This window comes from Psammomys obesus, unplaced genomic scaffold (assembly GCF_907164565.1).
Source record: "Psammomys obesus unplaced genomic scaffold, mPsaObe1.curated_primary_1811, whole genome shotgun sequence".
In the NCBI taxonomy this organism is placed as follows: Eukaryota; Metazoa; Chordata; class Mammalia; order Rodentia; family Muridae; genus Psammomys; species Psammomys obesus.
Genome location: NW_026596046.1, coordinates 4,818,116 through 4,835,749, shown reverse-complemented (window position 1 = coordinate 4,835,749; position 17,634 = coordinate 4,818,116). Strand labels below are relative to the sequence as shown.

General features: G+C 50.6%; 1 protein-coding gene across 1 annotated transcript in view; it reads left to right on the top strand.

The window, feature by feature from the left end:
* Lrrk1 (leucine rich repeat kinase 1) overlaps window positions 1-15,940 on the top strand; it is a 132,162-nt gene extending 116,222 nt beyond the window's left edge. Inside the window, exons 27-34 of the mRNA XM_055623528.1 lie at window positions 855-1,132; window positions 2,862-3,056; window positions 3,871-4,022; window positions 7,172-7,289; window positions 8,250-8,366; window positions 11,245-12,095; window positions 12,480-12,581; window positions 14,578-15,940. Coding sequence (XP_055479503.1) covers window positions 855-1,132; window positions 2,862-3,056; window positions 3,871-4,022; window positions 7,172-7,289; window positions 8,250-8,366; window positions 11,245-12,095; window positions 12,480-12,581; window positions 14,578-14,755 — 1,991 coding nt within the window. The 3' untranslated portion in view covers window positions 14,756-15,940. The remainder of the gene's footprint in view (window positions 1-854; window positions 1,133-2,861; window positions 3,057-3,870; window positions 4,023-7,171; window positions 7,290-8,249; window positions 8,367-11,244; window positions 12,096-12,479; window positions 12,582-14,577) is intronic.
* Window positions 15,941-17,634: the final 1,694 nt, after the last annotated feature.

Sequence of the window (17,634 nt, the reverse complement as noted above, 5' to 3'; positions counted from 1 at the left end):
TATGGAATTTAAAGTACTAGGGGATGTGTTAGTTAGTTTTCTGTCACTGTGACAAAATGCCCGAGATAAAACAACTTATGACAAAGAAAGGTTTATTTTGGCTCATGGTTTTATAGATTTCAGTCCATCGTCAACTGGCTTTGTTCTTTGGGCCTGTGGTTATGTGGTGCTTTATGATGAGGTCATGTGACAGATAAGGCTACTCATGTAGTGTCATATAGGAGGTTAAGAAAAAAGATGGAGAGAAAGGCTAGAGTCCCAATGGCCCCTTCAAAGGTATGTCCCTAGTAAACTGGCTTCCTTCTGTGATGCCTATCTTACGGTTTCTATTGCTGTAATAAAACACTGTAACCAAAAGCAGTACGGGGAAGAAAAGGATATTTCAGCTTAGAGTCATCCATCCTCCAGGGAAGCCAGAACAGGAGCTGATGCAGCAGATATGGAGGAACTCTACTTATGGGTTTGCTCAGCCTGCTTCCTCTACATCCCGGTTTTATCCCAGGACCACACCTGGGATAAAACTGCCCAGAGTGGGCTGGGCACTCCCACATCAATCATCAGTCTAGAAAATGCACAACAGGCTTGCCCACAGGCCAGTGGGGGATGGGTTGCATTTTCTCAAGTGAGGTTCTTTCTTCCAAACTGACTCTGGCTTGGGTCAAGTTGACATAAAACTAGCCAGCACAAAACCCCACCTTGCATCATTTCCCAATAGTGCCATACAAGCCAACCCTTTAACTATTTAAACTAAAGTAGAGGAGTCAGGGGAAGAATGAAAGACAGGTTCTGGAATGCTAATTTGATTTGATCTTAAGTTTGATAAATTTGAACGTAGATAATGCTTTCTCTCCAAGATTCTTCCTTTATGCCCCTGGGACACATGCTCACTCAAAAAATAGCCTACCAGATTGCCTCGGGCCTGGCCTACCTGCACAAGAAGAACATCATCTTCTGCGACCTCAAGTCAGACAACATCCTGGTGTGGTCCCTGAGCGTCAAGGAACACATCAACATCAAGCTGTCAGACTATGGCATCTCTCGGCAATCCTTTCACGAGGGTGCTCTGGGCGTGGAGGGCACACCCGGCTACCAGGCTCCAGAGATCAGGCCTCGTATCGTGTATGACGAGAAGGTATCTGCCTGTCCCACTGTCATCCCCAAGCCCAGATGTGCAGGAGTCTCCATCCAAAGAAAAGCCAGACAGGCAGTCCTGAGGCTCTGGGGACACCTCTCCATGTGTGTTCTCTTCTCTCACTTACGCTCAGTGAGGGAGCTTGCAGCTCTAACCAGAAGGTTCTAGAGCCTGTGCCTGCCTCCTTGTTAGAAAGCTGGCCTGTCCTTAGCTGTAGATATATTTTTTCATTTGTCTATGTGTCAGCCGTGCTCTCCGATCCGTCAACCTTAGCGTCTCCCTGTCACCATCCACCTCGGGTTTGGAAGCAGGCTCTCTCACCGAACCTGGAGCTAGCTCACTGATAGCCTAGACTCGTTGGCCAGTGAGCCGCTGGATCCTCCTATCTTCTCCTCCCAGTGTTGGGACTCCAGACACCACACACTGCCACGCCCGGCCCTTTCGTAGGGGCTGGGCACCAGAACTTAGACCTTCGTGCTTTCACAGCCAGCCCCTTACCCACTGAGCCATCTCCCCAGCCTTGGCTTCAGACGTAGATAGACACGAGTGTCCAGGACAGGAGTGTATCTGCGTGTTAGGTGCTCACTACCTCATCTGAAGTGCAGGATGGGAAGGCCAACTTTCAGGGTGCTCTTGAGGAGCATACACAATAAAGGTGGGAGAAGTTCCTGGTACCGCAGGTTCTGGTTACACGCCAGGCCAGAAGGGCGGGAGTGGGTGCCAGGGAAATGAGTGTGGCTTTCCAGGCAGCTGTGTGGCCAGCTGTGGCGTGGACAGGGGCATCTTGGTAGATGCATGGCATGCCAGCCTGTCCATTACCTCCCCTTTGACTCAAACTTATTTTTATTACACGTATGTTCTTATGTATTTATTTAGGGGACACCTGTGTGTAGAAATCAGAAGACAACTTGCAGGAGGAGTTAGTTCTCTCCTTCCATGGCATAGGTTCTGGGAATCGGACTTAGCTCATCGGGAGAAGTGGCAAGTGCCTTGGCCGGCTGAGCCCCTGTGTCACTTGCTCTCTGATTTCTCACTATTGCATTATTTCCAGATGGGTCACAGACCTTAAGAATGACCTAAGCATGCGTGGGTTAACTCAGCAACCATGGCTGTTGCCCACGATGGAACAGGCAAATCAAAGCAACAGAAGTAAAAGGCTTCTCGGTGGCAGATGACCTGGACAAGGTCTTCACTGAACACTGAGGCTGTGATAGAAATAGTCACATTCAAAACTGCCGACTCCATCTCAGACATTCTCCTACGAAAGTTGTCTCCCAACCTATACAGGGTCTGCCTGTTTAACTCTTTCCTTGCTGGGTCTTTTGATGACAATTAAAATGGGGAAACACACAAGTTGTAATCTAGAAGATATGCCCCTTTTATGGTTTCATATACAGCCCTCTGGAATCTTGGCTTTGGAGCCCTTAATCGGTGCCTGGCAGTTAGGAATTTCTGTGTGTATGTCTATCGTATAGATGGACAAATGGATGGATGGGAGGACACATAAATAGTGTAGGTAGAAGGAAGAATAAATGGTTAGAGAAACGAATGAAAGAATAGGTGATCAGAAGGCTGTCTGGATGTTTGAACAGATTGGAGTAGATACATAAAATTGGTGAATGGGAGAACCCATGTTTTTCTCGTCTGCTTGTGCCTTCCTGCTTCTGCCTCATTTCTGAGGATGCTGGGCCCAGGCGGGAGACCTAACTTAGCTTGCCTTTCTGCCCAGGTAGATATGTTCTCCTATGGCATGGTGCTATACGAGCTGCTGTCAGGACAGCGCCCTGCCTTGGGCCACCACCAGCTTCAGATTGCCAAGAAGCTGTCCAAGGGCATCCGACCAGTTCTGGGGCAGCCAGAGGAAGTGCAGTTCCATCGACTCCAGGCACTTATGATGGAGTGCTGGGACACAAAGCCAGAGAAGGTACCAGAACAGGGTGGAGCCCAGGCCTGTCTTCCCCTGCTGGTCTGGGCCGTGGGTCTCCAATGCATGTGGGTGCCTGCTCATTCACCTTCATGAAAGACACCTGGGCAAACTTCTCTGTTCATTTCTTTCAGAGAGAGCTTTAGTTCCTTGGCATGTGTGTGTGTGTGTGTGTGTGTGTGTGTCTGTGGGAAAGTTACCTTTCTTTTTGTCCACAACATGTATATTCTAGACCAGAAGTATTCAAATTATGGAGTTTTTCAGATTTTTAGAATATTTACATGTTAGTTGAACACTCTGAAATCTGGAACTTTTTGAGTTCCACTCAATTTATATAACAAACCCACTGTGGCAATATAGTTCCCATGCAAGAACAGAGGGAAGGGACATTTCTCTTTGGAAGGTTTGCCTGTGAGCAGCAGGGACTGTATTACATTTTTTTTTAAAGATAGGTCTTTATTTGTTGGAAGAGGCCCCTAATCTCAAGCTTAGCATTTGTCTATCAAATCAGATAGTTGCTGTAATGAATTGTGAATAGAATCTGAGTCAGAGCCCTTACAAAAGTATATGACCCTGGACTTAAGGTAGGATGTGATGGGCCTTTGACTCCAAAGCATCTGAGCCTAGTACTGTAGCCCTGATAATCCAGAGGCTATGAAAGGCTTTTATTTGGGGGGCAGGTGTTATGAAGCCTTTTCAGGCATGTGTTAAGCTAATTCTGATGGGAAGATTCTCACATTGCCCTGGCGTGTGCCAGGTGACCCTGTATGGGGAAACTGATCCACTGTGCTCACTGGGAACCTTTCTTCTACAGCGCCCTCTGGCCCTGTCTGTGGTAAGCCAGATGAAGGACCCAACCTTTGCCACCTTCATGTACATGCTGCCCTGTGGGAAGCAGTCAGCCTTCTTTTCATCCCAAAGCCAAGAGTACACTGTGGTTTTCTGGGATGGGAAGGAGGAGTCCAGGTAACCTCTTCAGTCTGTCCTTCTCTGCTTATGTCTTGGGTGGCACTGGGAACAGAAAAGCAATGATGCCAATTTAGCAGATAACAGAGTTCATTGGAGTGGTTGGAGTCCATTCAAGAAAGAAGGGCTGGGAACTGGTGGCACATGCCTTTAATCTCACCACTTGGGAGGCAGAGTCAGGTGCATCTATGAGTTCAAAGTCAGCCTGGTCAATAGAGTGAGTTCTAGGACAGCCAGGGCTACACAAAGAAACCCTGGAGAGAATGGGGAGAGAGAAGAGAGAGCTTTGAAGCTAAGGGAAGCAGAGAAAGGGTTGGGTGTATTGGAAACCCGTTCCAGGGAGTGTTGCTTCAAGATAAAGCTATTAGATAAAGCTATTCCGACTCTGAGCACGGACATCAGAGGATACTGAAGGTGGACAAGTGAGCAACCAATGGCGTGTAGTAAGAAAGCCAAAGGACCAGAGCCAAACAGAGGCAGGGGACCAGAGCTGAAGGGTTACCCTGTAATAATTGGACACTGGCAGTCCCTTATGGTTTCAGCTCTTTTTCATGGTGAAGTGGCAGAATGGAAGTAAGGATGGGGACATAAGATATCCCAGAAGAAAAGAGAAGATTCAAAATGACCACCATGATCTAGAGAGCTAGGATGCCTTCAGGGAAGTACTGAGTCCCCCTGCAGGCTGCAAAGAAACCTACCAGCCTGGCTACATGACTTCTGCTCCCAGGTTCGGCTCACCCCAACTCCTAGGCTGCCAGGGGTGGCTAAAAGCCTGTTTTATCAGGAAGGAAGGAGTGAGGGAACAGGACTGGGGGGTTTTTCAAGGGAGCATTTAGAGAGAAGGCCCATGGGACCTGAGACCATAAAATGGGGTCCCTGAAAGCAAGAAGTTCCCCAGCTAGATAGGACCCAAGGCAGAGTGAGCTGAAGAGCTGGGAAAGGGTGGGGAGGCATTTGGTGGTCAGAGTGATGTGACCCAGAGAACAGTTGGTGGCAGATGGCCAGGGGTCTGGGGGAAAGTGGGAGAAATGCCCCCCGGGGGAAAGAATTCCTGAGACCCAGAGGCAAGAGCATGGGAAGGAGAGTGACAATGGCTGAATCTGCATAGAATGGAGGTCTTGTGTGATGGCCTGTAGGGTTGTCCAGGGCATGTGACCCCCTCCCACTCTGGATGTGAGACTTTCCCAGGCTAAAGTAGTCCTCAGGGGGTCCTGGTGGAGAGCACTTAAAGGTGCTTCGGTCTGGGGAGACTGACAGCGTGAGGCTTAAGAAGGCAGGATCAGTGCAATGCACTGAGTTTCTCTGAGGTCAGTCTGCTTGAAGTCTGCATGGATCTTACACTCTTAGGCTGGCAATGGGCAGGCCTGGACAGAGCGGGGAAATAAACTTACATTTCTAGTTCTTTCCATTGGAGAGTACTAAAAAGAAAAGCCAAAGAAATGTCATTGGTACCCCCAGGATCTAGACATGGTCTCTAAGTACCAGGAGGAAGTGAGGTTCATCAGGTTCATCAGGCTGATTCCAGGGCCGGGCCTGGAACATTTAACAAAGGAGAAGCAAGGAAGCAAGGCTTCAGGGAGTGTATTATTGGAACCCCAGAGCCAGCCTAGAGTGTATGCTGGGGCCCTCTATCACCCACCTGAGGATGTTTGCTTTGCCCTTCATTTCAGATAGAAGCAGGATGCTGCAGAGAGTTGGGCCTGGGAACAAAATGAGCATTCTCAGTAGGAAGAGAAGGTCCTTAAGAATTTCCACCAGCCTGAAGAAGTGGGTCGTGAGAGGGCTTCTACTTGGGCACACAGAGCAGGGAACCTAGAGGGTGATATAGAGAAGAACCTGAGGTTTACCCATGAAAGATGAAAGGAAAAGAGGCAGGGACCCCAGAACAATGTCACAGCACTGTGGCTAGACTCTGGTCATTTCCCTGTATTTTTATTGTTCTTATGCAAACGTATTTAGAGTATTATTAAGGTTTTTTTTTTTTTAACACATAGGAAAAAAAAGACTAAAACGAGGAGACAGAACTTTGACAAAAGTTTTGTTTGCAGGTTTTGCACCCACTTTTATCATTTGTAGCTACTTGGTGTCAGTCAGGGACGGTGAAGGTCTTCTAACATATGACTGCAGGAAAGACCATATAGTACAGCATGGGTTCTGTCTGCTGTTTCTCTCTCTCTCTCTCTCTGGCTAGGGGAAAGAGCCCTGTGTCCTGGAGAGTGCAGTTAACCAACTAACCACTTCTGTTCTCTGGTTCCATTCCCTCATCCATGCAAAGGACACTGGGGTTGCATGGAGAGGTAGTAGCGCTGGACACATCTGTGCCTGTGAGCCAAGAACATGCTCTCCTTACTAACTATGGGCTGGTTCTCAGAGCATCCAGGTTGGGGACACGTCTTGAGCCTCACCCAGTCAAGTGTAGGGTTTACACATCTTATCTTTAGCCTGGGGCTATCCACTTGGCCTAAGAGGCTGCCCGTGTTTCTGTGATGGGCAGGCTCTGGTCGATGGGAGGGCGGTCAGCAGTCTGGTGGAGGTTTCCTGTGTCACCATGTTGGGGCGGCTGTCTCAACCCACAGGGTCACACAAGGAAAGGAGGCCAGCCTCCCGCTAGAATGTCTTTTCTCTTCCGTGTTCAAGCCTTGCACAGCAAGCAAAGCCAGCTGTACCCAGTGTCATGAAGGCTGGTCCTTGATTCTCTCAGAATGTGGCAAGGTGTGCTCTGATTTCTAGTGGTGAACAGAGTAGAAGTCAGTGTCCTCTATGCGCAGTTGTCTTTGTGTTTCTGTGAACAGAATACTGGACAGAAACAACTCAAGGGTGCATGACTGACCCCGACTCACTGTGTCCGGTCCCTGCTGTCCGGGTCTCTTGCTGTTGGGAAGAACGTCATGGCGGCAGAGGCTTTCCTTGACTTCTGCCGTGCTACCAGTGTGATAACCCCCTCCAGCCAGGCCCCACTTCCCAACGTTTCCGCAGCCTCCCGAAGTAGTGCGTACATCTGGGAACCAAATCTTTAAAACATGAACCCACGACAGACCCTTCACACTTTTAAATGATTACACCTCTTCCAAGGCCATTGCATCGGCCTGGGGAAGGGGGTGGTGACCCCTGGCTATCTGGAACTGACCACACGTTGTTGCCAACCGCAGGAACTACACAGTGGTCAACACAGAGAAGGGCCTTCTGGAAGTGCAGAGGATGACTTGCCCTGGGATGAAGCTGAGCTGTCAGCTCAAGGTCCAGAGCTCAGTGTGGATAGCCACCGAGGTAACTGCCAGCCTGCAGGGCCCGTGTCAGGGGGTGAGCTCTAGAGGGATGCAGTTCCCAGGGAGCGGATGCAGATTTGGAAAGATACTAGGTGTCCAGATCCACTTGACTATCAGGTAACCCCAGCTGTTCCTGAGCAATCCCTAGAACAATGTCAGCAGGGGACTTGCTGCTGGCTCCTGCTCACTGTCACCAGCTGGCAACTCGTGTTCAAGGTGGTGAGGATAGAGACCCTCAGCAGGACAAACTGGGTGTGTCGGTGACACACTGTGTTTCCTCATAACACTGTGAGAGCCAGAAAACACAGCTCATCCCCAAAGACCTTCTGATTCCACATGCAAAAGTTATTGGAAGACTCAAGTAGCTGTCTTGTGAGAAATCCAAGCACTGCTCCAAATCAAGCGCTCTGGGGCTATGAGTAAGGAAAGGATCATCATGGTCCTTCTACATGACTGTTTAGAAACGTAGCTAAATATGTAAGAGATCCCCCCCCAAAAAAAAATCATATGAGGCTGAGGCCTCAAGAATTAAGAATTTGTTCTAATATACAAAGACAGATCTTTAAGAATGCCCATCCAGATGTAATTCTTTACAAAGACAACAAATTCACGAAATGTGTGGAAAGGTGATGGGCAGAGGAGGTGAGCCTATATCCGCCCTAGAGAGCATGAAGGTGTTGTGACGGATCACTGTGTTGCGACCTGACTTTGCTGGTGCCCTGCTCATGCACACCCACGGCAAGCTTCTGGGATGTTCTGTTCCCCGTTCCTAAGGACTCTGGGAAATAACTTTCTTCCAGACTATTCTGTTTTTTTCAAAGTTCCTACAAAAAAACCAGAAATGAGTAAGCAAGCAAAATGCTGCTTTTTGAAAGGAGGTTCCCAGGCTGAAAGCATTCTAATAGGGCATGTCAGTCGCTTCCTTATCTGGCTCTTACAGTGAGCTCCTCTGCTCTTGCAGGACCAGAAAATCTATATCTACAGCCTGAAGGGCATGTGCCCATTAAGCATGCCCCAGCAGGCCCTGGACACCCCGGCTGTCGTCACCTGCTTCTTGGCAGTGCCTGTTATTAAAAAGGTAAGGTGGGGAGAGAGGCATACTCAGGTCTGTCATTCCGGTGTGGGAGAATCTCCTTGCTGGGGACAGTGGATTGAGCTGGGGGTGGGGGAGTCACACCTTTCTGGGCCACCTTGCCCAGGTCACAGGCAGCTTTAGAGACACAGGTGACCATAATTAACATGGAGCGCCTACTGTCCGTGAGCCAATGCCAGAGCCCCTGGATCAGATGAGGTGCGTATTGGTGCGAATGATGAAGTAAGCCATTGCACCTAGGCCTTCTCCTGACAGAGGTGTCAGGAGCTGCTCCCCGGCCTGCCCTGGCCACTGTCTTTCCTGATTAGTGAGGACAACTGATTCCCTTCTGTCTGTTTTCTGCCTCCGCTCAATGACTCGCTTTCCTTCCCAGATCTCAGCCCAGCATTGCCCAGCATTGCCCAGCAGACCCACGTCTTGCCATTGAATCCAGCCTCACTGGGGCTGGCAAGGCTATCCCTTTATTTGCCCTGGGCCTTCTCCTCCAAACAGTAGATGCAGGGGCTTCACCTTCCCTTCTGGTGAACTTTCAGGATCTAGAACCATGACTAGTCTCTGAGAAGTTGTAGAGAGGAATTTTAATTCAGCAATGTGGCTACTCTGGCTGGAATACAGACACACCTTTAATCCCAGGAGAGAGAGGCAAGCCTGGTATAGAGCAAGTTTCAAGTAAAGATAAGTTTAGGTCCAGCTTGTGGTGGTATACACCTTTAATCCCAGCAGCCAGGAGAGAGAGGCATGCAGACCTCTGAGTTTTAATCAGTTCGGTTGAGTCAGTGAGTTGAGAGACTGTGAGTGAGCTTCCTTGGTGGCAGTTCAGTTCCTGGAATTCAGAGGTAGTTTTTACTGGGAGTTGGTTGGAGAGAGAGCAAGCTAGATACAGATGAATACAGAATGAGAGAATAAGAAGGAGCCAGAAGGTTAGAACAGATTGCTAGAGTTAGTCTGAGGCCAAGCAGAGCTATTCGGTGAGAAAGTGAGAGAAGCCAGATTGAATCAGTCAGCTTGCAGAGGAGTTTTGAGCTAGAACAGCTGGGTTGAACTAGCCAACCAGAGTTTTAAAAAAAAGCTAGAAAGGGTAAGCTTATTCAGTAGTAAGTCTTAGGCCTAGATGGTGGCTAGAAGCTTTCAGGACTAGGCCTAGGTTAGCAGATGGAGGCAGTAAGCCTCAGAGATGACAGATGCTTTTACAAGGTTGGGTGGCAGTGCCTGCTCTCCCCAGATCCAGATGGACCAGCAGGAGCCTGTGGATGTAGCGGGTGCTTTCCGGCAGGGCACAGATAGCACTCTCTGGCATATCTCTCTTAAACGTGCTGACTGACCTTATGTGATGCCCATTTGTCCATCTGCAGAGGCTGATAACACTAATGAGATAGGTCTCTGAACCTATGGTGCCCAGAGTTACTGTGACTTCCTGGTAGTCACCAAACCCTTGAGCATTTCTCTCCACACTGTTCTGGTTTCTTTTTTTGTAAAAGAAAAAAGAAGAGACACAAAATAAGTATGAAATGAACCTTAGAGTCATTTATGGCTGTTGTCCCAGGGGCAGGCCTAGGCAACTGGGATCTTCCCCGCACGGGCCCCGAGAGAACTGGACACAAAGCATTATTGAAGGACCCCGACAGCCAGAGCCCCAGCCAGGGCACACCCCTGCCTAAGCAGGGAAAATAAAGCAGGTTCTGTATGAGCCTCCTGTGCAGGGTGCCTGCCCCCATGGAGGCTGTCCTATGGAGGCCACACAGGGCAGATCCCGAGGGGTGGACGTGATGTGCCCCACGCTGGCCAGCAGAGCCAGGATCCAAAAAGACCTATGGCCTGTTTGCTCTGGCTGCTTTATTGGCCTAAACTCTGAAGACGGATTTTGAGAAACTTTCCTAGGGCTCCTTACTGTGGATGATGAGTGAGAGGCCGCTCACTCCTCCACCCTGAACAGCTTGCACACACACACACATATACACACACGGCATGCATACACACACCCTGACTCCTAACAAAGTGGCTTTCTGCCATGCCTCCTGGCTAGAAGAAGGCTGGGATCCTGTTCTGTCCTGAGCTCTGACTTTGTTCTGTGGTGCTTTCCCTGGCCCACTACACTCTCTGTCTGTTCTGGGAGATGTCCTGGGAAGCCTGAGCTTGGCTTTGTACCTGTAGCTTTGGCCTCTGCCTAGTGACCTCCGGTGGGTAACTAAAGAGGAAACGAGGCTTTGTGGAACTCGGAGTCCTCGGAGTCCTCATTAATACGTACATGCACCCAGGGGGCCATGACATGCCTGCAGGAGGGTTAAGTTAGAAGCTGTTTCTTCCAGAAAAGTACATTCTCACTGGATGGGAACAATAGAGTCCAGGGCCACAGAGATGAATGAGACTCAACCCTTTCCTACGCCAGCCCAGTGCCAAGATGACAGTGGTGAGCATGGAGATCTGGCCTCTGCTTTTCTGCAGCACTCTACCTAGTGTGGGCAATGAACACAGTTGTTCGTGCCTACAAGAGCTGTCGTGGTAAGGCATCGGTGAGGTGTTTACAGTTGGGAGGGCATCCTGCCCTGCCTTTCAGTGATGCCGGCCTTCATGACATCTTGCTTGATGCCCTCGGTCCTATGGGTACAGTTCTCTCTGGATCACCCCTTGCCTTGCAGCACCAAGCATGTGCCTGGATCTGCTGGGACAGGGCTGCATCTTCTCTGGATATAGATCTGAGACCCCCTGGGCAGCCCGAGAGTTCAAAGGCTTTGCCTCTCTGAGGCATACAGGGAAATCATGTGACCGCATGAAGACCATATGGAAATGGGTCTGCTGCCTGGGGTTTCTCTCCTAGAATGTGTGGCACACATCATCATCCTATGTCTCTGTCCCTTCCCCACAGAACTCCTTTATGGTACTGGCCGGCCTGGCTGATGGACTCGTGGCTGTGTTTCCTGTGGGACAGCGCACCCCCAGGGAAAGCTGTTCCTACTTGTGCTCACACACAGCCAATAGGTCCAAGTTCTGTATCCCAGATGAAGACTCACGGCAGAACCCCTACCCCGTGAAGGCAATGGAGGTGGTCAACAGTGGCTCGGAAGTCTGGTACAGCAATGGGCCCGGCCTCCTCATCATTGACTGCACAGTACTGGATATCAGCCGGCGGCTGGAGCCCTACGCAGCCCCGTCCGTGGTGACGTCACTTGTGTGCAGCTCAGACTGCAGTGGGGAAGAGGTGGTCTGGTGCCTGGACGACAAGGCCAATTCCTTAGTGATGTATCGTTCAGCCACCTACCAGCTCTGTGCCCGGTACTTTTGTGGAGACCCCAGTCCTCTCAGGGACATGTTTCCGGTGCAGCCCTCAGTTCCAGAAGCCCCAGGCGGTCAGATAACCACCTCCAAGGAGCCTGAGGAAGAATGCATAGCGGACGTGAGCATCATGTACAGCGAGGAGCTGGGCATGCAGATCCTGACGCACCAGGACTCTCTCACCGACTACTGTTCCATGTCCTCCTACTCTTCGTCCCCGCCCTACCGTGATCCCAGGTCCCCTTCCAGTCTACCCAGCTCCCTGACCAGCTATTCCAGCGTGCCTTTCTCTGCCGATTATGAAGATCCAGACAGGCTGCAGGAGCCCAGTGTCACCTCTGACAGGACTGAACATGACCTGAGCCCCATGGATGGGGAGACATTTAACCAACACCTGCAGGCTGTAAAGGTTCTTGCTGTCAAAGACCTCGTTTGGGTCCCTAGGTAAGTTTTGTGTTGTTGGGAGAACCATTTCTGAGCTGCCCGATGCCCTTGCTTTGGGTTGGGGTGAGTGGAACCTATGGCTTCTTTAATGAGTCCCAGATCCATCCAGGCAGTTCTCCCAAGAAGGCTTTCCAGAGAATCTAAGAATGTCCACACAGGAGCTCCTCTGTCCACCAGAAAACTCAAGGTGCCACAAAACAAGAGCCACGCTTAGATTCTTTATATATGGAAGATGCTTTTTTTTTTTTTGCATCACATTGCGCTGCCGCCATCACTCCCTTCACAAAGACCTCAGGCCACGTACTTACCAGAGCACTGGTCCTATACCCACTAGAGTATAGCTTCCTGAGCTGACTCTTTCTCTTCTTGATTTTGGTTCCTTAGGCATGGCGGAGATATCATCGTCATTGGCCTGGAGAAGGATTCAGGTGCCCAGCGGGGCAAAGTCATCGCTGTTTTAAAAGCCCGAGAGCTCACCCCGCACGGGTAAGACTGTGAGAACCATTCTGTGGGGCCTGGGCGAGGGGAACCTCAGGGCTCACTAACGTGTCCACTAGACAGCATCAGCCCTGCCGCCTCTGTGGTCTCCCAAATAAGCACTTGGATCCACCAGTGTGGCTGTAAGTCAAAACCGAAGCAAGGTGGGGTCCTCCAGGCAGCCCCTGGGGCTCAGCTGGCTAGAGCAGCAGACACTGGCCAGGGATATCTATTTCTGGGGTGTGGATCAAGCATGCTGCCAAAGGTGTGTCTCGGGGCCAGATTTAGCTGTAATTGAAATGAGGGTCCCTCCAAATGGTTCACTGTCCTTCCTGCCGAACAGGAGAGCCTTGTCAGTAGGCATCCCGGCCCATGAAGCACCAGATAGGACTGGATGACAGGGTCTCAGTCAGCTACTGCCCTCCCTTAGCCTGAGGGTGTGACTCTATGCTAATCTGTAGTGAGTACCTCTAGGAGACATGCCAGTCCCCGCTGTGAGGACATCTTGGTTGGATGCCAGTTCAGGGTACAGTCTCCAAGGCCAGGGAGACGGGAACCTGGCAGTAAGCCAGAGTTCCTGGCACTGTTTATCCCCTCACCCCGCACCCTGAAGCTCCCCATGAGAAGCCCTGAAGTCAAACGTGTATGGACTATTTCATGTCATATTAGACCTGCCAGTAGCCTGAGCCATCACCCGTCCACAGGCAGAGGTTTTTATTCATCTTGAATATTGTCACATCATCCCATTCTGCACAAAGCAGGACAGTCAGCGACAGGCAGCCCTTTCCTGCCAGCCCCGAGCTCTCTCCGTGAGTCCTGGGGCAGTGGATCTTCTCTGTAAACGCTTCTGGGAACAAGATCAGGCTTCGCTCCTGAACCCTGGCTGACCCGGTTAAAGGAAGCATTGTGCCCACGTAGTTCCCTGCTTCCAAGCTGGGCTTCTGGAAACAAGCGGGTCTTCAGAACCCAGTTCAGTTGACCTCAGCATGCCTACTCTGAGTGTACCTGGTATACTTTTCTATTTATCCCCCCCCCCCCAGAGATAGGTTTTATCAAGTGTCAGACACATTTGCTAGAAGGAGAAAGACTCGAGTTGGCCAGCTGATAGAGCATGGAAGGATCAGAGGCTCTTGATACCCTGGTGAAAGAGAGTCCCAGTATTTAGTGGGGCTCAGTGTGTGGGCATCAGAGAAGGAGGAGCAGCTAGATCCAGAGATGGGCCGCCAGCCCCACAGAGACACCACCAGGGAGGGAGGCTGCAGGGAGCCATTCGCTGTGGCCTGAGCAGAAACATGTCGTGCACTCACAGACCATGCAAAAACAGTTCATAACCTCAAAACAATGTAAACAGTGGTGGCTTTGGGGCAGTAGGCTTCCTGTCTAAGGGATGCCTCTGAATTTCCTAAGAGTGCGGCAGGACGGATGAGGAGGACCCTGAAACAAGGACACCGCTTGGTCGAACCTTGTTTGCTTTACCTTGGGTATGGGCGCATGTCACAGTGTGCACGTGGAAGTCAAGGGACAGCTTTGTGGGGATTCATTCCCTCCTGCTTCCACGTGGGCTCCAGGGATTGAAATCAGGTCATCCAACTTGCCTCATAGGGAGGTAAGCCCCTTCACTATCTCTCTGACCTTCGTGGGTTATCCTTGAAGAGTAATATTCGGTTGGTAGTTTATTCTAGACCCCAGAATTCCAGAGAGAGGCACGGATGACGCCTGCCGTGCTTGTGTCAGTCAGTGGCCTTCCAGAGCGTTATTCTACAGCCAGGGCTTATGAATGTGAAGTGATAGCCTTGGCCTTTTGTGGTACGTTATAAGGCCCCATCCCGTAGGCCAGACCACTAGGGAGAAATGGGATCTTCAAGTACCTTCAAGAGCCAGGCTGAGCTGTTTATGACACCCTCTTAGTAACTCCACCCCCTTGAAGGATATACCCAGAGAGGGAGGCCCTGCCCTGACCTAGTGAAGACTCCCGCGGGTGTTCTCAGACCCCATCTCTCTGCAGGACCCTGATGGATGCAGCAGTGGTAGCGAAGGACACGGTAGTGTGCGGCTTTGCAAATGAAAACACGGAGTGGTGCCTGGCTGTCTGGAGGGGCTGGGGCGCCAGGGAGTTTGACATCTTCTACCAGTCCTATGAAGAGCTGGGCCGGCTGGAGGCTTGTACGCGCAAGAGAAGGTAATGCCTGTGGAAGGGCCTCAGCGTGGAGCCAGCAGGTCCAAGCTGCTGCCTGACCCCTCGGCTGCAGCCCTCCAAGGGCACAGAAGACAAACGGGTTCTTTGCCAACCCTGTGCTAAGAAGGGCTGAGAAGCTAGCAGATACTGGTAGTTTGGGAGTTCTCAGGTTCTATGGGTTGAGCTACCAGCCCAAGGGAAGCCACAGGGCCCAGTTGGGAGAGGCCTCCTGTCACCTCTTGCATGGGCTTCCAGGAGCTGGGGAGAGTGACCCCATTCCAGGCCCTCCATTTTTATCACCAGGCCTCAGATGGAATTACACTAGAGGCTCTTGGTTGAGGAGCAGTTCAGGGTAAGGTGGGGGGAGGGCTGTGACCTCTAGCCCTCCTCCCCCAAAGACCCCAGGCTCTCAGCCTGTTTCACAAAACTCTGAATCCCCGGAGCGTGGGGCCCAGCTTGGTCAAGCCGAGATCGAATCTCCTGCTTGGCAAGGGCTCTGCATGGGAAACCCCAGAAGGACCCTTGGCAGGCAACACTGCCCAATAGTGGGGATGAATAGGTTCCTTCAAGAGTCACAGCCGGAAAGCCCAGTGCGAGGGCTCCCACTCCCCCTTTACATTCTTGTCCCCCGACAAAAGGAAAGAGAAACCCAATCAGCGGGCCTGGAGAAAGGGCCTGTGTTTATAGCTTGGTAAAATAAACTTGGACGCAGCTGGAGCACAAGCCCTGTTTGTTTGCACATCATAATCTTGTTTATCACTTTAACAAATTAAGTAATATCTCAGCGGTTAGGCCTGGTTGTGAAACGCCATCGTATGGGACTTATACTGAATTATGTATTTGCCAAACATTTACTGCCCACATGGACAGCAGATGATGAAAAGTGAAATTGTTAACAGGGTGTATGGGGTACAACAGGGAATGTTTTATAAATTCTGTGCACACGTGTGTGTGTGTGCGCACACACACACACACACACACACACACACACACACACACGCGCGCATCACTGCCAAGTATTACCCTTGAAGGCTGCTTAACCTGGAACTCCAATTTGAATGTGAGGTTGTACTTGGCTCCTGTTATTGAACCTTTTCTAGAATTAAATTATAAAAACCAAACTTGGGATTTTCTGGGGAGCACAAGCTGATGGGACTCCTGTTATCTGAAAATAAACAGACAGAGAATGAAACCATGGCTCTGTCTCTTGAGTGTGACACAGGCTCTGGCCTCCCCGGGTCCTCTTACTGCACTAGACCCGGGCCACCCCTCTTGGCCCACTGATGGGTACTTCTAGCTGTCCTGCAGCCATTTCCATGGGCAGTTGCTTCTCTGTTAGGCCCAGCCCTAAGGAAAGCTAGTTCCTCGCTTTCTTTTGTGAGACAGGCTCTGGATCTTTGAGGACGAGACCTTGAGCTCTGCGCCTGCTGAACACCATTCCCACTCTGATCCCTAAGGTGAGCCTTGGAGGTCACCGGCCTTCCTTCTCCCACAGCTTTGTCCCATAGCTGCTGGCTCCTGCTTAGATTTCCAAACACAAACGGGGCCCTGTCTGTCCTGTGCCTGCCCCATGTCACTTGTCTGACTGCTGAGCTGATGGCCAGCCTCCCCTACCTTTCAGGCTCAGCCCACCTTTAATACCTCACCCTCTCCTGTCCACAGCCAGAGCCCTAATCTGAGCCTCATAGTCAGGGGAGGAGAATTTTTACATAATTACTAGGATCATGGAAGGAGATGGTTAATGAACTTGACTATGGAAGAATTAGAAACCTAAAGGAAAGTGGGGCACACAACTTCAATCCCAGCACTCAGGAGGCAGAGGCAGGAAGATGTCTGAGTTTGCAGTCAGAGTGAGTTCCAGTATAGCCATGGCTACACAGAGAAGCCCTGTCCCAAATACACCCCCCCCCAAACAAAACAAAAGAAAACCTCAAAGGAAAGTGTACCACAAAGGTAAACAACAACTGGATAGAGGGGGAAACCATCCACAGAGCTGATGAGATGGTTTATCAGGCAAAGGAGCTTGCCATCAAGACTGAAGATCTGAGTTCAATCCCCAGAACCCACATGGTGAAAAGAGAGACCCAATTCCAGCAAGTTTTAGACACACACACAGACACACACACTAAATTAACGAATGTAATTTTAAAAAATGTATTTATAACACAAATGAAAGAAGAGCAATCCACTTATCTTGTATGCGAAATTCATCTTTGTCCATAAGAGAAAATGCAACTGGAAAGCAGATAAATGGCATGCACAGGCCAGTGACAAAAAGAAACAGTCCCTCGATGTGATAAGAAGGCTTTTGTCACCCTAGAGTTACAAGGACTAAAAGGCCAGCCATGATTCTTGAACTCTTGCTAAGCATAAGTCAATGTCACCAGGGCACAATGGCAGTCACCCAGACAAAGACGCCCTGCTGCTGAGGCCCCACTCCAGAGGGCAGAGGTGACAGCAGACACACAAAATAGAGCCGGAGAGGAAAATTCAAGAAACCAGCAGCTAATGGCAAGGGCTGGGGAAGGCTCAGAGGCTGCCTGAGAAAGGGCATAAAAGTGACATCTTGGGGCCCCATGCGGGAGAGCTGACATGCGCAAAGGCCTCATGAAGGAGCAGGCAGTGGGGTGGCTAGGGCACCATGAAGAAGGGGGTGCCCAGCCTGTTCCCACCCCACAGGCCTGGCACACAATTGCAGGTGTCCAGTGCTGGCGCTGGGAGTGTGAAACAAAAACATTGCCTGCTGAGTAAAGAACAGGCCAAGGAAGTAGAAACAGGTGGGTGTTAGTGGTAGTAGCCGAAGCCCCTTGGGATCCATAGCTTATTGTGCTGGCCTGCCATCTCCCAGATGCCCTTGCAGGTAGTGGGGCTATGTTCTATTCAGGG